Source organism: Podospora pseudopauciseta, assembly GCF_035222475.1.
Source record: "Podospora pseudopauciseta strain CBS 411.78 chromosome 5 map unlocalized CBS411.78m_5, whole genome shotgun sequence".
Lineage (NCBI taxonomy): Eukaryota > Fungi > Ascomycota > Sordariomycetes > Sordariales > Podosporaceae > Podospora > Podospora pseudopauciseta.
In genome coordinates, this window is record NW_026946665.1 from 1,880,798 (window position 1) to 1,903,740 (window position 22,943).

General features: G+C 50.4%; 7 protein-coding genes across 7 annotated transcripts; 3 read left to right on the forward strand and 4 right to left on the reverse strand.

The window, feature by feature from the left end:
• Window positions 1–75: 75 nt before the first annotated feature.
• On the reverse strand, window positions 76–2,227 carry QC763_0078330 (uncharacterized protein). The gene is made up of 3 exons (XM_062906069.1): window positions 857–2,227; window positions 574–804; window positions 76–518 (listed from the first exon to the last, which is right to left on the reverse strand). Exons 1-3 carry the CDS (start codon window positions 2,070–2,072, stop codon window positions 403–405), a joined length of 1,563 nt encoding a protein of 520 aa, XP_062765139.1. The 5' UTR covers window positions 2,073–2,227; the 3' UTR covers window positions 76–402.
• Window positions 2,228–2,456: 229 nt separating this feature from the next.
• QC763_510590 (uncharacterized protein) lies at window positions 2,457–3,512 on the reverse strand (the record flags this gene model as incomplete). The annotated part of the gene is made up of 4 exons (XM_062913641.1): window positions 2,457–2,686; window positions 3,004–3,015; window positions 3,078–3,288; window positions 3,348–3,512. The coding sequence occupies 4 exons, from the start codon at window positions 3,510–3,512 to the stop codon at window positions 2,457–2,459; spliced, it is 618 nt and encodes a 205-aa protein (XP_062765140.1).
• A 1,394-nt stretch (window positions 3,513–4,906) lies between these two features.
• Window positions 4,907–5,181, forward strand: QC763_0078350 (uncharacterized protein; the record flags this gene model as incomplete). Its single annotated transcript, XM_062906070.1, has 2 exons — window positions 4,907–4,992; window positions 5,043–5,181. The coding sequence occupies 2 exons, from the start codon at window positions 4,907–4,909 to the stop codon at window positions 5,179–5,181; spliced, it is 225 nt and encodes a 74-aa protein (XP_062765141.1).
• A 268-nt stretch (window positions 5,182–5,449) lies between these two features.
• QC763_0078360 (uncharacterized protein) lies at window positions 5,450–6,375 on the reverse strand (the record flags this gene model as incomplete). Its single annotated transcript, XM_062906071.1, has 2 exons — window positions 5,450–6,118; window positions 6,200–6,375. 2 exons carry the CDS (start codon window positions 6,373–6,375, stop codon window positions 5,962–5,964), a joined length of 333 nt encoding a protein of 110 aa, XP_062765142.1. The 3' UTR covers window positions 5,450–5,961.
• A 30-nt stretch (window positions 6,376–6,405) lies between these two features.
• Window positions 6,406–8,996, reverse strand: QC763_0078370 (uncharacterized protein; the record flags this gene model as incomplete). Its single annotated transcript, XM_062906072.1, is given in 5 exon segments — window positions 6,406–6,568; window positions 6,633–7,005; window positions 7,014–7,370; window positions 7,448–8,816; window positions 8,943–8,996. Coding segments are annotated over 4 exon segments (1,107 nt in total). The 5' UTR covers window positions 7,662–8,816; window positions 8,943–8,996.
• A 52-nt stretch (window positions 8,997–9,048) lies between these two features.
• Window positions 9,049–10,824, forward strand: QC763_510550 (uncharacterized protein). Its single transcript, XM_062913640.1, has 3 exons — window positions 9,049–9,877; window positions 9,939–10,336; window positions 10,390–10,824. Exons 1-3 carry the CDS (start codon window positions 9,341–9,343, stop codon window positions 10,814–10,816), a joined length of 1,362 nt encoding a protein of 453 aa, XP_062765144.1. The 5' UTR covers window positions 9,049–9,340; the 3' UTR covers window positions 10,817–10,824.
• Window positions 10,825–11,171: 347 nt separating this feature from the next.
• QC763_510540 (uncharacterized protein) lies at window positions 11,172–12,786 on the forward strand. Its single transcript, XM_062913639.1, has 2 exons — window positions 11,172–12,349; window positions 12,433–12,786. The coding sequence occupies exons 1-2, from the start codon at window positions 12,072–12,074 to the stop codon at window positions 12,671–12,673; spliced, it is 519 nt and encodes a 172-aa protein (XP_062765145.1). The 5' UTR covers window positions 11,172–12,071; the 3' UTR covers window positions 12,674–12,786.
• Window positions 12,787–22,943: the final 10,157 nt, after the last annotated feature.

A 22,943-nucleotide genomic window follows, 5' to 3' on the forward strand; every position in this document is an offset into this window, starting at 1 on the left:
GGTAGCATCGCAGGAGAAGCGAAATGAGGCAGCCAATCTGACACTATCACAACATCACTCAATTTCTATGGTGATGAGATAGTATCGCAACCAAAGAGAACACATGTCGTTGCCAAGCTAGCCTTGCCAAACCAAGTTAAAATATCGAGGCATTCGGTCGCTCTCTATCCAATGAACAAACTGGAGATGTGCTGCACGATTCTTGTGTTTCCATAGCGTGGGAGCATGCTGGCACACTGCCAGCACTGCGCCACAGATGAAGCTTGGTTCAACCCTAATCCTCTGTTCGACAATTATCCCTGAACCCCTTAAACAATAAAAACAACACCCATGTCTGACCTCGAATATTTGATCTCAGTCTCTTTGATTATGTACCCCATCACGACAGGATAGCAATTTTTCCTATCCGATCAAAGGCCTACTCTTCCTTGGCAGCGTGACCTTGAACACCAAGGCCTGTTGGTCCAGGCTGCACCCACTCGCGTCTTTGTATGGGATCTTGCCGTTGTTGATAAATCCTGAAACAGTTGTCAGCAGTGTATTATGCATCCCTCTATTGTCAAAAACGCTTACCATTCTGCGTGATAAAGTCATTATCAGAGATGGCAATCAAGAAGTACTCGTCCTTCTTGCCATCGTCCACCGGAACCAACACCAAGCTCTCCCACTTCTCATTCAAAAGGCTGTTCATCGGCAACGCTGGGGGCCCGTTCCTCATCCCAAACTTGTTCAGCCTAGAATTGATGTTGAAGTCGATCCACGGGCAAAGTGTCGCGGGTGTTATCTCTGGCTTCAACACACCATCTGCTCTCGTCAGGGTCAGGCTATCCTTCGTATCAAAAGTCAAACAACATACCTTGACTCGCTATCGAAGCATTAAACAAATCATACCCCCTCCCCTTCACATCCGTCGCCCTCCCAATATCAACCACGTCCACATGCCTGTACAAACTCGTCGGGCTATCAGTGCAAGCACCAACCCCGCTATCCCTCGGCAGCACAAGCAGCTGCTCGTCACTGACATACTTGATCTCACTCTGCGCCGCCACCCTCGTCCTCCCTTGCCCATCAGTAAACGTAGGCAAAGGCACAACCCACTCCCCGGAGTACTTCACCTTCTTGCCTTTCCCCTTGCTAACATCATACCTCAATAACCGGGTATATCTCCTCGTAGCAGCATTCCCACCCCCTTCCAGCCTCCCCGCACTCTGCAGCATGACCCAGAGTTGTTTCCCATCTGGACTGGCAGTTAACCCCTCTAGACCCTGGTTGTTTGACCTACCCTGACTGGGGTTGGTAGGAATGGGTCGTTTGCCGTTGTCGAAAATAGGGGCGTTGTCACTGCTGAAACTGAGGGTGCCATTCCTCAGTGGGAGGAGAGCATCAGGTGGGGCGATGGCGGATAGGAGTTTTCCGCGGGGGGAGAAGAGGTAGATGTACGGGCCGTACTCGTCGCTTATCCAGAAGGTGCCATCATCATTCAGCACCAAGCCTTCGGCGTCAATAGCGATGCGTTTTCCTCCTGGACCGGGGCCACCAAATCCATCACCGGGATAGGTCGATGCTGGGAGGGGGGGAAAGCCAGGGAGGGTGGTGATACTGTCTGGGTCGAGACCAGTGAGGGGTTCACCGCTGGGAGAGGTAAGAAGGATAGTGGCTTTGTATTTGAAGAGGAGGTTTGGTGGGAGGGGCGGGGATTGAGATGCCGCGGCGGCTGGGGTGAAAGTCACATCAAAGATGTGGACGCGAGGGATGGTGTTTTGGGTGCCTTGGGTGTTCCAGCCTCTGTCGGGGAGGCCGTAGAGCGTGCCGGTGTAGTAGGTTTGTTTGTTTTTGCCACCGGCAGATCGCTTTTTCCAGTTGGTGATCGCGGCTGAGGAGCCGATGCTGATTGTGTCGCCGAATTCGTCTCTTGCGTCAGAGGGGATGGATCCGAAACCGGCGAGTTCGTTGTAGGTATAGGATTTTCCCTGGCACGTTGTCGTGGAGACGGGAGCAGGAGATGGCTGAGGGTGTGAGAGCACGGTGCTCGTCAACAAGGCAAGGACGCCTAGGCTGCTGAGGAAGACCATGACTCTGGTGGAGGTGCGCAGCTGTTTGTGACGGTGAGGAAGCTTGCACTCCTCCGCGAGCGCATATTCAACTTATGGCCTCGGCCAGGGCACGTGGGCATCTTTCAGCTCATGCAAGCTAAGGAATAGAATGATGGAGGAATGGTGTGACTGTAACACTGGAGTCTGTCACTTACCCACGTGCTCAATGGCATTGAGATATAGCAGTGAGCTGAGGAAAGTGGTGGGGGAGATCGTCAGGAACATGTGGGTGTTTTCGCCTCCGTGATTGGACGGTGGCGACAAACCGATAACGCCAAGCCATGTGACATTTGTTGACACCATACATAGCTGCATGTAAACCAATGTAGATGAAAATGTTCCAACCTCCTTTCCTGATTTCTGTTAGTTGCTCATGTCCCTTCCCAAGTCATGATTTCCTGCCCTCGCTCTAGCGTTGTAAGCCCTTCCCTCCTCATCAAGGCCATGGAGATCATGAAGATACTCTTTGAACTGCCTTCTCATTTGGCAAACTTGCTCAAAGTCCTTCTGATCCAAAGTTGGGCCATCATGCTCCTTCTTGTCAGTCTTTTGCAGGAATCGGAATTCTGCCAGAGCGACGGCAGTTTGGAATGCTGCGCACCAAAAGCTTTGTCAGTACATCGCCACGTGGACTTGATTAACTGGTCTTACCATTGTGAATTTCCCGGCCGTTCCATTCCAGCCTCTTTACGATCTCATCTTCCAGATGTATCATTTGGCTCGCCCAGTGATGATGAAGCCTTGAAGCTCGTCGGTGAGTTTGTCAAAGAACTGTGTCCAAATCTGGCGGTGATTGTCTTTACTGAGCTGATCGTACTTGATGATGATGTGAATCCTGGAAATGAAGGCGTCGTCGAATGCCCGACGCGGTTTGTAGTCAGGAACAGGATTCCTCGGTAATATTCTATACAACGAAGAAACACTGTACATTCAGGGTCAGTACTACTGGTGTACTCAGATGAGGATGCCGACGCAGAATCTTACCAAATACAAGGCTGTTGCGCCGAAGGTCACTAACAACGCGCCGTTCCAGGTAGATATCAGCCTCGTCAATCAACATGACAGCCCCCCATTTTTCGGCCAGTCTGAACCACTTGGAGAGCTGCTGTTCCATCTTGACGTCGTCTGTGCCAATGTCTCCACAGGTGAGAGATAGTAGAGGACAGTACGTATACTCCGCGATACATTCGGCGGTCTGATGAGGGGCAGAACTGTTAATCGTGCACGGTTAAGGATAAATGTATGCCGACCTACATATGTCTTCCCAACACCGGGACCGCCATGTAGCAAGAAGATATGACCCTCTCCCTTGTTTTCAATAAAGTCGGCGCGCCACGATGTAGATAAGCCTGGTGTTGGGCTCATGTTGGTGTACTTCTGAACCAACGCCTTGATTATATCTTTGCGTGGCACAGGCATGACTAACGTGTCAATAGCCCTCGGATTGAGTTTAGGCTCCAAGCAATAGGCTACGTTAAGGACGCTCTGAATGGTAAACAACAAAGTAGTAAGCCTTGTAGCTATCAGAGAGTCCTTATGTGTAGGCAGGGAGTTAAGGGATCTTAGCACCTACCCCAAATTCTGGACTTCAAGAATATTCCATAGAGAAGATAGTCACACAATAGGTATCGATGATTGGAATCATGCGCCCCGGACTCCAGTGTAAGATTCTCCACCATTGTTGGATCCAGCAAATCGCAGAATGCGTACCGAAAGTTAGCTGGGGGATGGGGCCGTCTGCCATAACTGCGATCGGGGTTAGTCAGGCATATTCATTTTGAGTAAATGTGTTTATCTTGCACCCAGTCTAAGGGTTTGTAACACCACTCTTCACACCCGCACATCGCCAAATTCCGTCCGATATCATTGACGTTGAAGATTTCCGGTAGTAGTAGGCTGCAGAATTGACGTACACTCGACCGCTAAGCTGATAGTTGCAGTCAGATACGTGTCGGAAAGCCATACTCCCGGGTACATGAGTGAAGCCAAAATACCATCAATGGTGCTTTGGAGGAGATGGACATACCGAACCCGCTTTTCTGGCTTTGCGTATATTGGGCTTGTGACTAGCAGCATCCTGAGAGTCCATACTTTCCTCACTTGCCTTCCTCCTAACAACGTGTCTGTTTTGGAGAACAAGTGCCGCCCGGTCAGACGTGTCGCATTGATAGAAGGCCGGCTGACCACGTAAGAGTTTGAACAATTGCCTCCCCTGTGCTTCCAATCTCGCTTTGGTCTCGCCACCGTCTTTCTTGTCGAAAAGTTCCGTTGGGAAAACCTTCAGTGATGTGATTTCACGTTCTCAGTCAGCGTCCGCGCATCAGGCAAGGATTATTACATACGCAGTAGGATTAGGAGCGGTAAACACTACCCCTCAAAGCCATTATACGATACGGTATCATCAACGCACTCAATACAACAGGCGTGATTCACTTGTTAGCAGCTAGAGCTACATCAACGTTGGTCTTCGACATTTGGGGTTGAATTTGACCTTTATGAGCCTCCGCTGTTGGTAGTGCTGACAGGAAACAACCGATTCCGAAGGAGTAAAATCACACAAGAACGGGGCTAGAAAAAGTCAAATACAAAGTTGCGACTCGCTCAGGGGATCGTCACTGATGGAATACTGATCATATACTTCAACCTTCCCAAAAAGGTATCATTCCCAAAGGCAGCTTGAAACCCTGAGCATTGTGAACGCAAGTATAAAGCACATTGCCTCACCAACTTTTGTCTGGCTTCATCACTCTCTCCATCGACATCCTCCACAACGCTGTCTCCTCAGCCTTCAACAAAAAGCCTCCCTCGCCAAAATGGTCAGCGCCAAGTACCTCCTCCTCGCACCTACCAGCTGCCTCACCTTTACCGCCAACGGCAGCGTCTGGTGGTATACTTGCGGGTTAGTGTCATCTTATTCTATGACCTCACTAAGAATGCCTCTGCTAACAGTGTTTTTAGCAACTGCAAGTGTCCCCACACTGGCTCTTACGAGGGTTTCAGTGGTACCAGCCCCTGCATCAGGGTCGACAGCTCCATTAGCTCAATCAGCCTCACCCACCAAGTCGATCACTTGCAGCATCTTCTCTGACAACAAACTGCCAAGACCAGAGGCAGAGCGTGGGCTCCAGTGGGACGTACTCTTGCACGGCGTTCAACCAGAACTCGGGGAGCATGAGGTGCTACTGCAATGTCTAAGCGCTCGAACCTGGGGTTGGAAGGTCAACTGAGAGGGCATAGATTCATGACACGATGTATCTGTGGGATGGTAGATTCGTGAGACAATTGTTGGTTGGTGAGAGACTGGGTCATCTTGTCCATTAGTTGACTCCTTGTGGCGATGCTTTATGGGCAAACATTGAGGTTCAGCAGTCATCGGACAAAAGCATCGTATACTGCTATCGATATTGCTCTTCCTCTAGTAACTCTGGACTCTCCAAGACCTTCAGAAACTTCGCCTATCTTGCAGATCCCAATTGTTGTGATCGGTTCCCATGCCAACCCCCCTAGTTACTCGTCTTAACCCATGAACCGAGTGATCCTTCGGGGCCACTGGCAACTCCCAATGGTCGTGGTCGACGCTGACTTCGACTTTTTGCACCGACATCCGCGCACTGTCCCTCACTGTGTTTTTTGCTAGTCCTGATGGTTCCCAGTAACCACAAAGCCTATCAAATTCCGGTTTGTAAATTGGCATCTCCGTGATTGGAAATTCGCTGGAATGTTTTAGAGGCAGTGGCCACTGGGCGGTCTTGTCCTTTTCTTTCTTGGCTTTCTTGTGATGATGGATCATCCAAATCACCAGAGAGACTGTGATAGCCAGAGCAAGCATTCCCCCGGCTTTGGCTCCTGCGATAGCCCCGACTGGAGTTTAAGTCGTTGAGAAATCTTGTCGTGAGTCCGCTTGCTCTGTGCCATTGGGAATGTCTGTTAGCTTGCTAGGCGCGCTTCCTGGAGGTTCAGTGTCCGTATCTGTCGCAAACAGGGCCCTCGCCTGCTCGGAAGACCAAAAAACCTTGTCCATACCTCTACACGTAGGACAGCATTATCCTCTTCTCGCGATGGAACCAGTATTGCCTTTTGGAGATGACATGTAACTTGAAACTAACCCGTTCTGATACCACTCATCCAGAGTTTTAGCCCGAACATAATTCTTGGCTTTGGCGTCATAGTTATTGTTCCAGGTTTGGGCAGTCATGTCAAAGACTAGTAAGCCTTGTGGAGCTGCATCCACCGACTTGATTTTATCAGTGACGCCGCCGATACTGAGCACCTGATTTCCCATAGAGACACGCGCACTGGAATAATTGAACTGTCAGTGCGGATTCATGGTGAATATTATTGTAAAGACCGACTGGAAGAATCGCGGCCCTGCCGGAGGAGTTGGAACCAGGATCCACACGAAGCCTGGCAGGCTGAGAATGTAGGCATCATCGTAGTAGCTCTGCTGCGCTTCGTTCCGTCGTCCAAATATAAAGCTGTTAAACCATCAACGACTGTGTTACCAAAGTATTCTGGTTATTTGGCAGAATTTAAACTTACACATCATAACCCACCCTTGCTACAGTGAAACCGGTGACGCAAAAGTGAGCCCGGGGATAAGGCAGTATATCTCCTGTGGCAATTTGCCAATATCTTTCTCCTGTTTCCGGGTCGAAGAATAACAAGTTCCTAAAATCGAAGCCAGGCGAGTCTTCGAGGCTGCATTGTCGGTCGACATAAGATCTGTGCCCCCCCAAGACCAGTATCAACCCTTGGTGGCTTTTCGTGCCAGTGTTAGCCGGGATGAAGTGAGCCCTCGCCCCAATGAGTTTCTCTAATGGGCTTCTGTTGGAGCCCGCATCGTTGGCTGTGCCATTGCTGATCTCCTTAGTTCGCATGTCAAATGAGACCATGCCTGGGATGGCCTGAGTGTCTGTGAACCCAGGTATGTCCACCCCCAAACGGAACCTCCAATTAGAAAGCCTTTGTCGTCCGTGTTAGCATAAGCTCCCCTCTCTAGTGATAACAAAATTTTAAAGGCCTCCGGATTTGCAAAATCCTGGAAAGGTGACCAGCTCCCTCCCCCTCTGCCATCTGCGCTGAACTTCCACATCTCGGACCCGGTCACAGATCTTCCCAATGAGAAAACACCACCCCAAGAGTAGAATCCGCCCGTTCCTTCCTTGTCTGTCCATATCATCGGCGCGTTTCTAGGAGCGTTGGGCTTCCCTATCGTCCGGATAGAGACGTCGCTTGTAGTCCAAGAGGTGGAGATGTCAATGGACAGTGTTGAGTTCACTAGGGTTGAATATTGAGATTAGACTGGTATTCCCGTCACCTGCTGGGCGATCAGTTGAGTCACATGGGGAGCTTACCTTGGTAAACTGGAGCCTCGTCTATTGTCCCGTTCTCGAACTGATTGATCTCACCCCCGTCGATGTAGACGTAATCACCAATCACTGTGGCGGCGACGTTCCATCTCCTGACGAAATCTTCAACTCGAGGTACATCAAGTCGTACTCCTTGGACTGCCGCTGCGATGGCTATCAAAACGAACCCAAATAAAGAAGCCAAACGAGCGGGAAACATGTTATCAAACGGCAAAAGTGAAAGAACAAGCAACAGGAGACCGCAAGTAGATGCAAATGAAGGTAAGACAACAAAGTGTGGTGGGTTTCAATTTTCTCATAATAATAGAGGGGTCTAGCCCACCTCAAAAGGGTCAGAAGTTCGAGATAGGGCCAAGTGAACTGCCGCCTAGCCATGGGGGCCATTTGAAGAGTTGACCGTCCGGGTTGGGTCTACCTAGGCCGGCCATTCCAGTTTGCGTCTCCTTAATATGGCCAATCATGGCGTGGATCACATCGACGTAACTTCAATCGGTGGCTGTATCAATGAATGTCGGAAATATAATTCATGTCGCTGGTGTTGCATCTTGCGGTTTACAGTGCTCGGGTTTGGAACCAATCAACCCTTTCTTCGCCCCTTATTTTCCATTCAGACCCATCAAACCTAGGCCTCCAGGGAGGTTGAATGCCCAATGAACCAGGTAGATATCTTCCGTTATTTGGTTTTTAACCGCCCAGCTACCGTGCAGGTTGCACGCTTCTCTCTGTTCGGTATCACCAGCCCGGACACCCTGAGACAACGAGGATGAGGCCACCCCAGTACTGTCACCAGTTGAATTTGCCCAGTTACCCACGCTAGAAACTATGAGTACCGATCTTGGAATGCAACCGTGTAATAACAACTAGTTTCAACGTGGAATATCTCCGAGAGGCGAGCCGACCGCGAGCAAACGCGGGATGCGGGATAACTGTTGACTAGCGTACCAACTCCAAGACATGAGTGGCACAGCATCCGAGACAATGTAACAGCGTCTTGAAGCCAGCCATGTTGATGGTATATGACGTCAGCGGGAATATGATAAAAAATATCGTTTCTGGTAACTAGGTCTCTTTCGCACGTGGATGGGTCGCTTTGCGCAGCGCCAAAGAGACGGACAGGACAAAAAGCACACCAGGCGGAGAAGCGCTACTCAAAGAAGCCACGACTCCGAGAATGATGGACGGAGTCGGGCATTTCGCAGTTGAAGATGGATTTTGGCCCGGAAGTCTGTGCTTGGCTGGAAAGTGCTGCTGAATAGCGCACAACTTAAAAAAAAGTGTCGTGGCTGCTGTCGAGAGGCGCAGCGCTTTGACTGGCGTGGGAAATGGCAAATTCCTTCCTTGATCTCGGCCCGGACTCCAGGACTCGGTCAGTTGCCGCGCTCCGGGATCGTTGAGACATGTGGTGCTGTGATGCTACAGAATTTGCATCAAGGTCGTGGTTGTGGTAATCTTCGGTGTGGCTCAATGAAAGCTAACCTACCTAAACATGGCCGTCTGAGTGTGCTCAAAAAACACGACCAAATGGGCGTAAGCGCCCATCCCTCAACAACTGGTGACTCGGATGGTGTGAATCAGCACCTGTGGGCATCAATCTTGAGCGCTTCGAAACTTCAATTATGCAGTGTATTCGGCCTGCATACGAGCGCGGGAATGGGTGTGGCTCCCAAACCCCGGATTCTCCGGCCTTGATACAGGGATCGTTTATAAGCGGCTTATGAATACACAGCTCCTGTGAACTCGGCGACCGAAGAATATTTCCGAGCGAGTGCTTTTCTATCTTATCTCAATCCTTCCACATCTGATTCATAACCGACGAGCCTCGCCTTGGCTTCTTGGCCTTTCTCTCCTGCCAAGGACATTTTTGTTTACTTTTCCAGAATGGCTGTCCGATTATACCCGGGGGGTGACGTGAAAGCCAACCTCACAGACAGCGAAAGTCTCAGAACCCCATCCCTAGTTCGTGTCGAGACCAAGTCGCCATCATCACCACCACCACCCCACCAACAACCACCTGCACGTCCAAGACTGGGTCAAGCTGACTTCCCAGAAGGCGGCGCCCGCGCCTGGCTGACTGTCAGCGGTGCATCAGCCTGTCTGTTTGTCTCGTTTGGCTGGGTCAACTGCGCTGGTATTTTCCAGTCGCATTACCAGGCCAATCAGCTCAGCAACTACACACCATCGGAGATCTCATGGATTTCCGCGCTGCAGATATTTTTCATGATATTTTCTGGAATCTGGGTGGGGAGAATCTTTGACAGCCATGGCCCCACGGCTTTACTTCTTATAGGGAGTTTTATGCATGTGTTTGGGATGATGATGATCAGTTTGTCGACGACGTATTATCAGATTCTTCTCAGTCAGGCAATATGCTCGGCGGTTGGGGCGTCGATGGTGTTTTTCCCCGCTTTTACTTGCGTGAGTCGCCAGCACCTCCCGAGATGTTTATGCAATCATCACCAACTGACACATACCTCAGGTCTCGACATGGTTTCTCAAGAAACGCGGTGCAGCAATGGGTCTTGTCGTCTGTGGCTCCTCCATCGGCGGTGTCATCTTCCCTGTCATGTTGATCAACCTCATCCCCAAAGTCGGATTCCCCTGGGCAATCAGAACATGCGCCTTTCTCGTCCTAGCCCTCCTCATCTGGGCCAATTTCACAGTCCGTACGCGCATCCCACCGGTGAAGCGTCCCTTTGAGTTCAAGGCCTTCCTCGCACCTTTGAGAGAGCTGCCATTTGCTTTCTTGACTGCCGGAATTTTCTTCTTTTATTGGGGCATGTTTGTCCCGTTCACCTTCATTGTTGTTGAAGCTCTTGCGGGTGGCATGTCAGAGCATCTCGCCAACTATCTTGTGCCCATTTTGAATGGTGCTAGGTTCGTACCCTCCTCCATCCACTGAACAGTTGCAATATGCCAACATTTCCCAGCATCATCGGCCGAACAATACCCAACGCCATCGCGGACAAGCTTGGCCATTTTAACGTCATGATTATCATGGCGGCCTTCACCAGCATTCTCATCCTCGCTGTATGGTTACCCTCCTCAGGCGACGCGGCCATCATCACGTTTGCCGTGCTGTTTGGCATCGGTTCAGGTGCTGGCATTGGTCTTACTCCCGTGTTGATTGCTTCCATATCCCCCATCCAACAGATCGGTGCCCGCACCGGCACAGCTTTCAGCATTGCTTCAATTGCGGCGTTGACTGGGTCGCCAATCGGTGGTGCTATCCTGACATCTGCTAACGGCGCGTTTCAAAGCACAAAGATTTTCGGTGGTGTTGCCTGTGCCGTGGGTACTTTGCTGTTTATTGCTGCACGGGTTGCTTTGGTGGGCGTAAAGCCCAAGAAGTTCTGATGAGATGACCTTTTCTTTATCAGTGACGATATGGGGGAAGGAAACTCTTTTCAGTGTATTATATACTTTGTTTAGACTCGCTTAATAGTGACACCTGAAAACAGTTTCTATCATGCACTTGCCATTTGTCTTCACATAAGTTGTCCAGGAGTAAGCCCACCTCACGTTTCAAACCCAGAGAACAACAATATGACCACGGTCAATGTCCCGGTGCCTCCAGCCGGGCGTATCTCCCAAGAAAGCCAGCTGGAATATCTCAAGAAGGAACAGGCCTGTTTCCTGCAAGCTATGACGGTCGACGGTATTTGCGGAAGGGACCATTGAAGGTGTCTGGTTGTTGTGATCCTCAGTGTCCCACAAGGGTTGGAGCAGTAGAACCACAGAGTTCTTGGAGCAGGTTATCAGGGAGACAACAAGGCTTCACATGATCTGGATCGGGCCAATTATCCGTGTAGGCATACCAGAGGATATGATCACAAAAACGAAATTCATTTGAGAGCACGCTTCACCTACTTCCTGAACGGCCACCTTCTCACTCAGCACATGTTTCTCTTGATGTCGCCTCCTTCCTATCCTCCCTACGAGCTTTCCCAGCTGAATTGCCAGTGACAATGACCTCATACAGTGTTGATCTAGAGCCCTGGACGAAAGTGGAGGTCCCATCACTTCCCCAGGCAGCCAATGAGGGATACTGCTAAGAGCCCAGGCCAGAGAAAGAGGGCAAGTGGAGAACTCCTTAAACTGCGGCTGCCGTCAATTGTTAGCACATGATGGCCCGGGTCATGCTCCTTCCCTCAGATGCCCATCCCGTGATGCCTCGAATATCAGATGGCCACTCCTTGATGGTATTTTCATGCTTGAAGATGCCGCCAATTCCATGAATGGCCGGATATTCGGAAGCGATGAGAACCAGGAAGACGGCCCCGTGGCTTTGTCCTTGCCAAAGACAGTATCGAACGGAGCCACAAAGTCGGAAACCACTCGCCAACCTTGGATCACGAGAACGTCAAGAAGCAGAGTTTTCATCATCACTCCGTCTTCGATTGATTTAGTGCCCGTGGCCTCTACTCTCCATTTTCGGGGCCCACCAGCGTGCTTGTGATCTCCCAAGAGACAGGTATATCTTCCACACTTGTCCTCCGACTTGCCATCTCCTCCCTCTCCCAAACCACCGACAACCGATGACAATCTTGCAGCTACACCTCAACTTCAATCTCGCAACTGAACACTGAGAACTCGAACCACTTCCATCATCATGCAGCTCACCAAGCTCACCGTCACCCTTGTTAGCCTCTTCACAGCCGCCATTCAGGCCGCCCCCGCCGTCCCCGAGACTGGGGTTTCCTCTCCCTCTGCCGACTCCGGCTACACCGAAGTCAGCGACGGTGTCTGGTACAAAAACAAGACCGACTTCTTCAAGGGCGACAGCTTCTGCAACTCTGACTACGAATACTGGAACAAAACTTCGGAGAATTCCCCTTTAGTCCTCGACTGCTGGCACATGTACAACAACATCAAGGAACCAGGCAATTGGTATGTCTTATTGCATCCCCATCTTCTGATTGATAGATAGATTGATTGATTGATTGACGCTGACGCTCGACGATGTGATGCAGGGTCGGCGCCGGGGGCCACAAAAAACTCATCAGCAAGGACTCGTGTGCGTATACGACGTGGGCCGAACACAACGGTCTATTATACACGCTCGGCAATGAGGACCTCCGCCTCACGATCAAGAAGGCGATTCAGAAGTTTGGCACTCTGTTCCCTGGCGAGAAGGACTACAAGATCGGGGCTTATGGCAAGCTGCGTTGCCAGGCGCTTGTGATCAATTGGGAGATTTCTCAGAACTCGTGATTGGCAGGTGGGAGGAGCATCGGGATGATGGTATTGCAGCGTGGTGGATAGCAGGCGATCTAGGGTGAAGGGAGTAGATCGCTTAAAAGTATCTTCGGTTCATGACAATGCGATTGTCTGATCTCTTTCTGGTGCATTCTTGGATGAGTGGATTCCATGAAGCAGTGTTTCTGTTGTGTTGGCACGCACGGTACTGTGAAGTTCACGGGGACTGTGCCGCATCTCATTCTATATCTTACCCAGATGATTGACCACGGTCCAAGTCCTCTCGTCCGTGGCCAGCTTCCGTAAAGAAATCTTGTGATTCCATGCACCTAGCAGAAGTAATCCACCGAAAAAGACCAGAAGAACAAAACAGACCAATCCCTACAACAAAGCAAATGTTGTAGGGATTGGTCAGTTCACCAGTGGTAATATTTATGAATCTCTCGGAATAATCCGGGTCGTCGGGCGTTCGATTGTTGCCGACCCGCTCCCATTGTGGTGGCAGTCGACCCAGGCGTGGATCATCATCTGTTGTGCGCTTGGTATTGAAGTTGTAGTATTGATACGCGTTCTGGTGTCCATTTTGGTCGAATAGTACTTGCACAGACCAGCCTACTGGGAGTGGTCCCAGGAGAGCTGTTGCATCATGTGATCCATACACCATGGACTCGCCAATAAAGTGATATTTTCCATCTCCGGCAATACGTAGTATCACAGGGGCATCGAAGCCCAGGAAGGCAGCGATGATGTCTCCCATTCATACTAATTAGCTTCACACATTTCAAGGTGATTGGATGCGTAGGAAATGCATAGCTACCATTTCTCATCCCCTTGGGACCTAGCCCTACTAGACCATCCGTTGTGAAGAAGAGTTTTCTCTGGAAGATAAAGGTTTTGACTGCGTCAAGGATATAAGTCTCAACAATCTCATTCCTTTCGATAGACCCCTCTCCGCATACGAGAGTGTCGTAGCAATACTCTGTCCACTCATGAACTGTTGTATAGAAATGATTCCACGGCACCCTGTTTCTGGATATCATGCCACAACGACTCCGGGTCCAGGAAAACCCTTCCAGAAATGTTCCGTCGCCATGTCGCAGAGCTGCCACCTTCTCACAACCTGCAGGCCCCCATTCATCGCGTCTACCACCTCATCATGCATAACAGTAACTTCACCTGCATGCACGCGCACACCTCCGGTACATGAGGAGGAATAAAGCGCGTCACTGAACGGGTCATGCCCGAAGAGAACTGCCCACGCCTGGACAGAGGCCGAAACGGGCGCGTTCTGAGATCAAAAACCCATGTTGGTATGCCCTCGGTTGCCGAGGCGTCGTCTCCCGAGCCCGAACATCCAACAAGAGGTTCCGGACGACCAAAGTGTTCCATCTGGGCGAGAGCGAATAGTTGACCCTGATACGTGCATGTAGAGACGCTGACAGGAGTCCCAACAATCCGTAAACCCTATCCGACGGGTTCGAGCATTCACGATCGTCAAAATAAACGCACAACTCGCGACAGCGGGTCAGGCAGGGTTATACTCGGCCAACCGCTTAACATGTCCCATCCTGTCGCGAAACTCGGCCGATGGCAAGCTGTTCTTTGTGGATAGGCATATGATCGTGCGGCGCATCGCAGGTCATGGTAGTATCTCGTCACCACACTGCACGGCTGCGCGAGAGCAATGGACCAGCATGATCTCCTGCAGGTTCCACACCCGTGTAACCAGTCGCGATGGAAGAGAGCCTGCAGCGCGGCCCATGTTTTCTCGTTGTAGGGTAGGTTGCCCTTTGGCATATGCCAGTTCAACGTCCCCCGCTGTACATTTCCCGGCTGGCTGATCTGATGCATGGTCCGGAGGATATCAACTTGCTCGCTGAGGAAGCTGAGGGTGGAGAGCGCGTGGTTGCTGTCGTCTGCTTCAGGGCCTAGCCATATAGCGAGACGGTTTGCAAGACGATAAATATCGGCCATCCGCTGGACTGTACGTTGAGCTCTCTCACATTTTTTTGGTTGATGCAAATAGCATCTATCCACAGGTTTCTTGTCGCGCGGGTGTGGAGCGGTCGACGGAGATGACGCAACGCCGTCGCCAAGTTTTGCGTCACACTGAGCTTGCCGCGTGCTCCAGCCACGTCGAAGTAGCTTCTAACCAAGATGAAATCGGCTTCGATTGCGGAGCCCAGTGAGAAAAGAGCCTCATACAAGGGAGCGCCGGGGACGGAGGGGGCCAAAAACTCTGGAGGCTTGAAGTCAGGATCGCTGGGGCGTTCCCAGGTTGCGTCGACATAAAAGTCTTCATGGTTGTAAATGAAACAGCCTTCCATAGTCTCGTAAACTGTCCAGTCGGATGGAAGCGACTTTTGCACTTGCTCCAGGGTTGCCTTATGGGCTGAAATGGTGAGGTCTTCCTCGATGTAGCTTGGGAGAGAGACATGTTCGATATCTATCCGTTTTGTCTCCTCTCTATAACCCGGTAATAGATGAACAATGCGCAATGTCATGAGATGTATCTTGCAGAGGACAATAGCCAAATTTGGGGATCGACGCCGAGGCCTCGCCGTTCGAGAGTTGGGTTTCTTCCATGGGAAGGGTGCTGGATATTGAGGATGCATTCATTTGCATTCAAGCAATTCATGCTTTTTGAGGGATGGGGTGTGCCTCTCTTAGGTACTTGCGAAACATCTCGGGATACCTTTCAGTCAGTAGGCTGTGGTTCGCCTGGACGACCCTGCCACACAGCCTGATGGCAGAGGTCCTCACGACATTGATTCTTGGCATTCTGCCAGCAGGTAAAGGGCTGCCAGGATTTATTCTGGGCTTTGATTAAGCACGTCGCATTCGGTAAATCACAGCTGAAAAGTCATCAGACAGACCATATTCTGTTTGGTGAGTACCTTCAATGCAGAGTACACGGCATGTCTTTGGAAACGGCATTGTTTTCATGCTAGCCAATCAATTCCAGGCCACACAGTGCCACAGGGCACATGGAGTTTTGCCACGTGAGCTGTTACCATTTTTCTGGATTCTCTTGCTGTCCAGATCTCCATAGCCGTCGGGCAGCATTAGGCACATGCTCTTGCTCATTACAAGCAACATATCATGAACAGATAGGTAGGTAAGCACCCTGGTCCATTAACTTAAGTGGACTACGAGATAATGCACTCAGCTGTATCTCTCAAATAGTAGTCTGTGAGCCCCTTCCTACTGTTGTTATGATACCATTCATCAAAGCTAGCTTGAGAGAGTCATGTTGGCGCTCGAGGCAAGTTGAAGCACCGACCAATGTTCTGATATGGTCCGTGCTTCTCTCATGTATCCATGCCGCCCCGCACACAACCGCTCTCTGCACCTGTTTCCAAGTGTCGCGAATGCTTCCAGAAACATGAAACCCAAGTTCGATGTACCAAGTAGGCATCCCTACAGAAGAATGGCATGTGGTAAAGCTGGGTAATATCGCATTCCCCCTTGCATCTTCGCATAAGGTGGGTTGGGGGAGCAGAGTGTGGGGAGGCGTGCCGACGGGTAGGGCTGAAAAGTCTGGGAAGCCTGCAAGCTTTTAACCGAGGGTCTGTGCGAGAGCAAGCTCTCCTGTAGGGTTAACCAGATTCCTGGGTCCAGCTTTTGGTGTGTTCACGTGACCGATCGCACGCCAGTTTTGGTTTCGTTTCTGATTTTAAGGGCGGGGCAGGTCCCAAAATCGCTATTTTTGTACTTTCGGAGCTCTTTTGTCCACAACACTATATCCAATCGTCTCAAAAATGAAGCTGTACATCCGGAATAGTCTTGTACAGCTTCGGAGTGCATTTCTTCCTGGTTTCGGCGACGGTTGCAGGTTCCAGGTTCCACATCATTTTTGGTGCACCCATGCGGTAAATGGTTAATAAATGCGGCGGCCGTTTTGAATGAAAGCTTCTGATTGGCTCAGTATAAGACTTGCCGGTTTGGAGCAGACACTGCATGATAATAACTAATAGTTATATGTCCGGCCTGATTTATCCGTTGCCAGCTGGAAATGAAAGGCTACTCCTGTAATCCAACCCTGGTGGCAGTTGCCTACAGCGAATGATCGAAAGTCCATTGCTCTGCTAAGTGTGGGGCAGTGCTTGACAAACGGTGAGGAGGAAGATATGATAAGTGTTTACCCATCATAGCCTTATTCGCGATGAGCATTATTCATCCATGTTAATAAGATTCGATGAATGTTTTAGACGTCTATTATTTGACTGCAAGATAGGTAACTTTTATGTGTCCTCATGCGAATAGAACAGTTTTGCATGACGAAATGTCCTGAACATCCAACCCTATGATTTCTTCAATTCTCAGGGCGGTTTTAAATCTCGCTATCTGCACCGCTGGTGTGTCTTATCTCATTTTCCATCGCGGGCGTTCTATCTTTTCTGACATACGATATCGGAAATGACGAAAGGGCAATAATGATGGGTTTGACTTGTTCCGGATCCAGAGCAAATCTACTGGCTAAAATCTCGGCCAGCCTGGAATTCCATCGCTCTCCTTGCAGCCCTCTATCAGCACCCATTTCTTCCGAAAACAGTGGCAAGATACATTTTTGGCCCTTTTTTCTTTCCAAGTGGTCGGCCAGTTTGTCTTGTCGAGAGAACTCCCTTCCGCATCCCCTTGTCCCTCCATTGTCTAGATCTCCGAGAAAGAGGAAGCGGTTTTGTCCCGAGTGCATTGTAGTCTGGTGACGGTCCCGTTCATATTGGCGAGTGAATGACTGATTGCAGTGGTTGCAAGAGTGTGGCTTCTCTTGGCGATGTGCGCGGAGGTGATTTTGAAGGTTGTGGTTTCGAGTGAAGCTTTTGGGACATGAAGGACAAGCAAATTTCGTCAGGTTAGAGGTCTCGGAAATTTGCTTCGTCGGTGGTAAGGGAAATTCGAGATTTTTGGTTGGATCGCTAATATCAATGCTGTGCGTCTCGAGAAGGTGTTTTTGGAGGCCATCTCTTGTGGCCCACCCAAACCTTGAACCAAGATCACAATCAGGTACCATGCACAAAAACGGCTTTTCATGCCGGTTGATGTGATCATCAAGTTGCTTCCGCGTCCGAAAGCCTTTGTGGAAGAACTCACAGTTCATAGCTGAGCACTTGAACCAGTTGGGGCCGTAAAACTCGTGAAGAAGCGTCCGCTGCTCTTGGGTGATGTTGCCAGATTCCGCAAGCATGGCAAGAGTCTCTCTTACCCTCAGCAGTAGTGGTTTTGGATCGAGCGAACCATGACCACCTTCTGCCAACCCTTCCTGGCCCAGTTGACGCCTTGCTGTAGCAACTGCCAAGCATAGTCTTTGATAAAAGCCCTGTCCTTGCAATGGGCTAAGGTATTTTTGAACAGCCTTCGGGATATTCGTCGTGTCGAGCGATGTTTCTTGCGGCAGTTTGCAGCGGGTGTCAAGAAACACATCGAGCTACCCAGACAACTCTTCCAAATCCGGGCTCGTGCTACTCACTATTTGAAGGGCCTCTTGCAAATGGAGTGACCAGCATGCAACGGAATATTCCAAGAAAGCATAGTATCCTGCATCAACGTAACACGGAAGCAGAAATGTACTGACGTCCCCTTGTAGTTCTGGCAGAGTGAGGTGGGGAATGATTAGGTTAGAAAGGTTGGGGTGTCCACGATGGTTTTCGAAATGGTGTTTAAGGATATACCTAGTCGTATGTCAGTTCCTAAGGACGGTTCATCACCGTGCGAGAGTGGGTCAAACGTACTCTCTTGCCGTTGGGTGAATCAATTGTAGCGTGTCATCCGGGCCCTGCTCGACTAACGGACCGAAAAAATGACGACGACTCTGCTTCAATGTCCGAGGCACCAGTTGCTCATAGTTGACGGTCTGACCGTCCAAGTCAATGGCGGCCGCGCCTCGAACTTCTACCACTTGAGTGGTTTCCGGGCGCAAGCAAGCCAGCCCAACAGGTCAAGGCGATCCTGGCGCCGAAAAGCATTATGTGACAGGAGATTTCCCATGATCCTTCCGTATCTTTGGCAATGTTCGTTAGTTGGCGAAGGGGTGCAAAATTGGGTCTTGAGCACTCACACTTCATCAAGGCCTTGTGGTACTTGCCGCAGCTCAGACTGAAGCTCACGCAGTGGAAGTGGCTGGAGATGCCGGAACATCAGACTTGCAAATTGAAACATCCCTATGTCATATCCTGTCAGTATTGCTCGAGACTGACGAAGAGTGTTGCAAGTATGCTTCCATACCATGAGCCCTGGCAGTCACCACCTTGACAATGTCCATGCCTACCGTCTGGAGCGAACCTAGCCTTCTTTCCAAGTAGCTCTTGCAAGAATTCCAGTAACTCTCAATGTCAAGTTTATTATCCTTCGGTGTAGTTGTGATGGTGGGGAGATCACCCAGGTCTTTCTTCGCGAAACCGTCGTTTTGAGACAAAAAGATGCACCGGACGTTGTCCATGTGTTCCTTGGGAAGGCTTTCGACGATTGATCGAAGGGTGCTGACAATGTCCTTCCGGTCTTTTCTGCTGCAAGAGTCGAGCCCATCAATAACGATGTAGGTGCTCTTGCAACATCCGAGAGCGTCCTTGAGCATGGACTTGGCAAGTTCGGTCGTGGATCAAGTCACCTGTCCGCTAAGCGATCTTTGTTCGGCCATGCTGGTGATCATGGAACTGTTCCGAGTCACTAGCTGCGAAATCAAACCTCGAGCCACGGCAACGAACGTGTTTGTGTTGGGGTCGTTTGGCTGACAAAAGAAGCATGCGACAGTAACGTCTGTATCCAGATCCCTTGCTTCGTCGACGATGATGGATGCCAACACAGACTTGCCGGCTCCAGGGATACCTGTAATCCAGAGTAGCGGGTTCCTGCAGAATGCAGGATGAAACCAGTCTTGGAATCGCTGGGAGTCGAGGAGTCACTTGCCTGAACCAGGACACCAAGCTCTCGCCTCTCTGTGTTTCTCTAGGGACGCGGGAGCTGGATTAAGCCAGGCAATGGTTTCATTCCGCTGGCGGTCTAGTTCGGACTTGCGTTGCATCTCGAATTGTTGCTCGAAATTCCGGCGAAAGTTGCTTATCTCCTCAAGCTGGGCGAGTGTGGCTCCGTTCTCTAACAGTCGCCGGTGGCGAGCCATGTTTTTCTTGATGAAGTTGATTTTTGGCAGAAATCCTCTCCAGGCAGCTTGGACGATCTGCTTCCATACCGGTACAACAAACATGTCGGTATTTTATAGGTTGATGAGAGGCTGCTGTGCAAGGTAGCTAACCTCGATGCTTGAAGTATGTGATTGCCTCTCGATGGAACTCCAGGATGTCCTTGTATATCCAGACAAGAACAGTTCGAAGATTTGGTCTCGATTCCAGCATTGATGCGTACTCTCCCAATAGAGGAAGCTGCTCCCATATGTCCTGGTAGGCGTTGAGCAAGAGTGTTTTTGAACTCGGCCAATGCAGTGTGGAAAGCGTTGGTGCTTGCCCCAGCACCGAGGGCATTGCAAGCCATGATGACAAAAGGCGATGTGAATCATAGAGACGAATGGGAACCAAATTGGATTCGAATTAAATTGTTTTCTGTCAGTGTTAAGATGCACAAAACAGAATACGCCAGTGGTGGTGCCTTGCAGCGTGGAGAGGGGCGGTGCATCTGCATGGCCACACCTCCCCGCCGGCTGGTCTGCGGGGTACATTTTCCGCCCCCAATGCCATACAAGACCATTCCAAATCCAGACGAGGCTCTGGGTTTGGACGAACATTGAGTTACAAGTTTCCGGAATTCTCGTTGTTTTCAGCGGATCTGGAATTTACAGGCCATGATCATCATTGTTGTAAGCAATCATGGAGGATGCACGACTTCTTTGCTTTTTCTCGACCGCCGAGACCCCAACACTGACACCCACAAGTGGTGAAGATGACCTGGATCAGATGGATGTTGATGAGGAGCAGACGGTATGCTTTGGAATGGTAATGAAGATGTGGCTAGTTCTTGACGGTGTTGATGGCTCGAACTAATCCAACCTTGTGTACCGACAGCTTTGTGATGTGAAAGCACAATTTCACCGCACACGCGGTCCAGGGTCTAGTACGCCATATTACAGTCGTTTTGGCTGATCATGAAGAGGAATGGATACCGCTGAACCTCTCTCTGGAAGAGGCATATGGTGGATTATCCACCTTGTCCAGCCACTTGATTGCGGTCCTCAACAAAAAGTCCTCAGCAGGTCTCGCAAAACTTCAGGAAATCGCTGAAGACGTCAAATATTTGACTTATGCTCACCGGAACCAATTGCAAGCGGGTCCGGAAAAGTTACAGACCAGCACCGGCAATGTTCAATTTTGACCTTGATTTCATGGTCATTGGACCAGAGTCAGAAAGCGAAGAAATCGCCAGAAGTCTGTCTGCGCACAGCCTGTACTGGCAAGAGCCCTATTTCATGCTTGAGCAGTACCCCTACCGCAATCCGTAGTATCTCGAAATTGAACACAATGAGCAACAGCCCTCTCTAGATACGGAGCAATGTCTTGATCATCCCAGTCAAGATGAAAATGTCGATAGCTCGGAGCCGTCGCATCTGGAGTTGATCCTAGCTGCAATTGACAACCTACCGGAGAATAGCAGGCTCGGTCCGGCACAGGTAGACTCGCGCATACAAACACCACTACTAGAGTATATCCGCCCGGGTTACACCACTCCTGGTCCATGTAACCGGCCGAGTGGTAGGCGTCAAAGCAAGGCAGTAGACTTCATCATCGGCAGGGAAAACGGTGACCACACCAAGGTCACACCTTTGTGGAAGGAAACCGAGGAAGGCCGTTCTTCAATGCAGGTTCCGGGTCCCATGTTACCTTTGTTGCACTTTACTCATTATGAATGCAGATTCCAACACGTCATTACTGGCTCCAAGAGCCCGTCTCCAGATGATGTTCCGGGTGGCCTACTGGCAGACGAGATGGCTTGGGGAAAACACTCAGCATGATCTCTGCCGTCGTCACCGCCATGTCATGCGCCGAGAGCTATGCAAGGACAACCCAAACTAGATCAGGGGTGACACCAACCCTCTCCACACTTGTGATAGTGCCCTCTTCGCGTAAGCCGCGTTGGTACCAGCATCAAGAATCAGGAAAACTAACAGCAGAAACCAGTTCTTCTGGAAGGATGGGTTTAAGAGATAGAAAAGTGAGTTTCATCTGATTGCGCCACCGAAGTCTTTTGCAGTGGCCAATATGACAGCTACTCGCTGGGCCTAAAGAATCGGCCGTTTCGTTGTCAGCCAGTTCTGTAGACCCAACGAGCGTGCGCATTTGCGCTCCGGGGATGCCTCTTCCTTCATCTTCTTCATCTTTTCATCATCTATTAGTGTTACCGGCCGTGATAGTCGCTCACAGACCACTTAGCATGTCAAACCTGGCGTCATCACCCACTACAAGTATCATGGGCCCGACAGGCGGCTGGATCCGTCCAATTTGCCATCAGTGGTAATACCGACATACGGAACAGTGAACACAGAGACCACACGAGCCAAGAGTATTTTGAGACAGATACTCTGGTATCGGATAGTCCTGGACGAAGGTAAGTCCTGGACACGGCCTCATGCTTAAGCTTCCGCAAACTCCACAACTAACCCTCAGAAACCAGCACACATCATACGTAACTGGTCCACCAAGCAGTTCCGGGCCATGAACAGCCTATCATCCCATATCCGATGGTGCATGACCGGCACCCCGGTACAGAATGGCGTTGGCGATGTCGGGTCACTAGTGCCGTTTCTTCGTGTCCCAGTAATGGGAGACGTCGCCAACTTCCGGAAGCACATCCTAGACAAGACCAAACTCACCTCTCTCGAGTCATCAAGCCATGACTTTGACAACCTGCGCCTTCTCCTATCCTCTATCTGCCTGAGACGAAACACCTCTGTTCTACAACTGCCAGCGGTCAAATACGAATACCAACGGCCGCACTTCAGTGCGGTGGAAAAGGAGGCACATACCAAGTTCATTCTCGCTTGCCAGGAAGCCATTGATCGGTCTGTTCTCGGCAACCCGAACAAAGCTGTTGCGTTTCAGAAAGGACTTGGTTTGGAGTCTTCAAACAGAGTACTTGAATCACTTCTCCGGCTCCGTCTTTTCTGCGATCGAGGGCTAGCTTTGGGACCGCCCAAGGGGGGGCTCCCCTCGACACTCGATGAGGCTCTCAGCCTTCTGCAGCAGAAGGGCATCTCGAGATGCGGGGAATACGGTAACGACAAAATGGCGGCCAGGGTGGAAGATACCCATCTGACCAATTGCCATGCGTTGGTATGTTCTGA

Bases quoted from the DNA above. Each gene is read 5' to 3' on its own strand.
- QC763_0078330 (XM_062906069.1), bottom strand. From the start codon at position 2,072: ATGGTCTTCCTCAGCAGCCTAGGCGTCCTTGCCTTGTTGACGAGCACC. The intron at 805-856 runs GTATGTTGTTTG...TGACGAGAGCAG, and splicing joins TGCTTCGATAGCGAGTCAAG to ATGGTGTGTTGAAGCCAGAG. The intron at 519-573 runs GTAAGCGTTTTT...CAACTGTTTCAG, and splicing joins TGACTTTATCACGCAGAATG to GATTTATCAACAACGGCAAG.
- QC763_510550 (XM_062913640.1), top strand. From the start codon at position 9,341: ATGGCTGTCCGATTATACCCGGGGGGTGACGTGAAAGCCAACCTCACA. The intron at 9,878-9,938 runs GTGAGTCGCCAG...CACATACCTCAG, and splicing joins TTTTCCCCGCTTTTACTTGC to GTCTCGACATGGTTTCTCAA. The intron at 10,337-10,389 runs GTTCGTACCCTC...AACATTTCCCAG, and splicing joins CCCATTTTGAATGGTGCTAG to CATCATCGGCCGAACAATAC.
- QC763_510540 (XM_062913639.1), top strand. From the start codon at position 12,072: ATGCAGCTCACCAAGCTCACCGTCACCCTTGTTAGCCTCTTCACAGCC. The intron at 12,350-12,432 runs GTATGTCTTATT...GATGTGATGCAG, and splicing joins ATCAAGGAACCAGGCAATTG to GGTCGGCGCCGGGGGCCACA.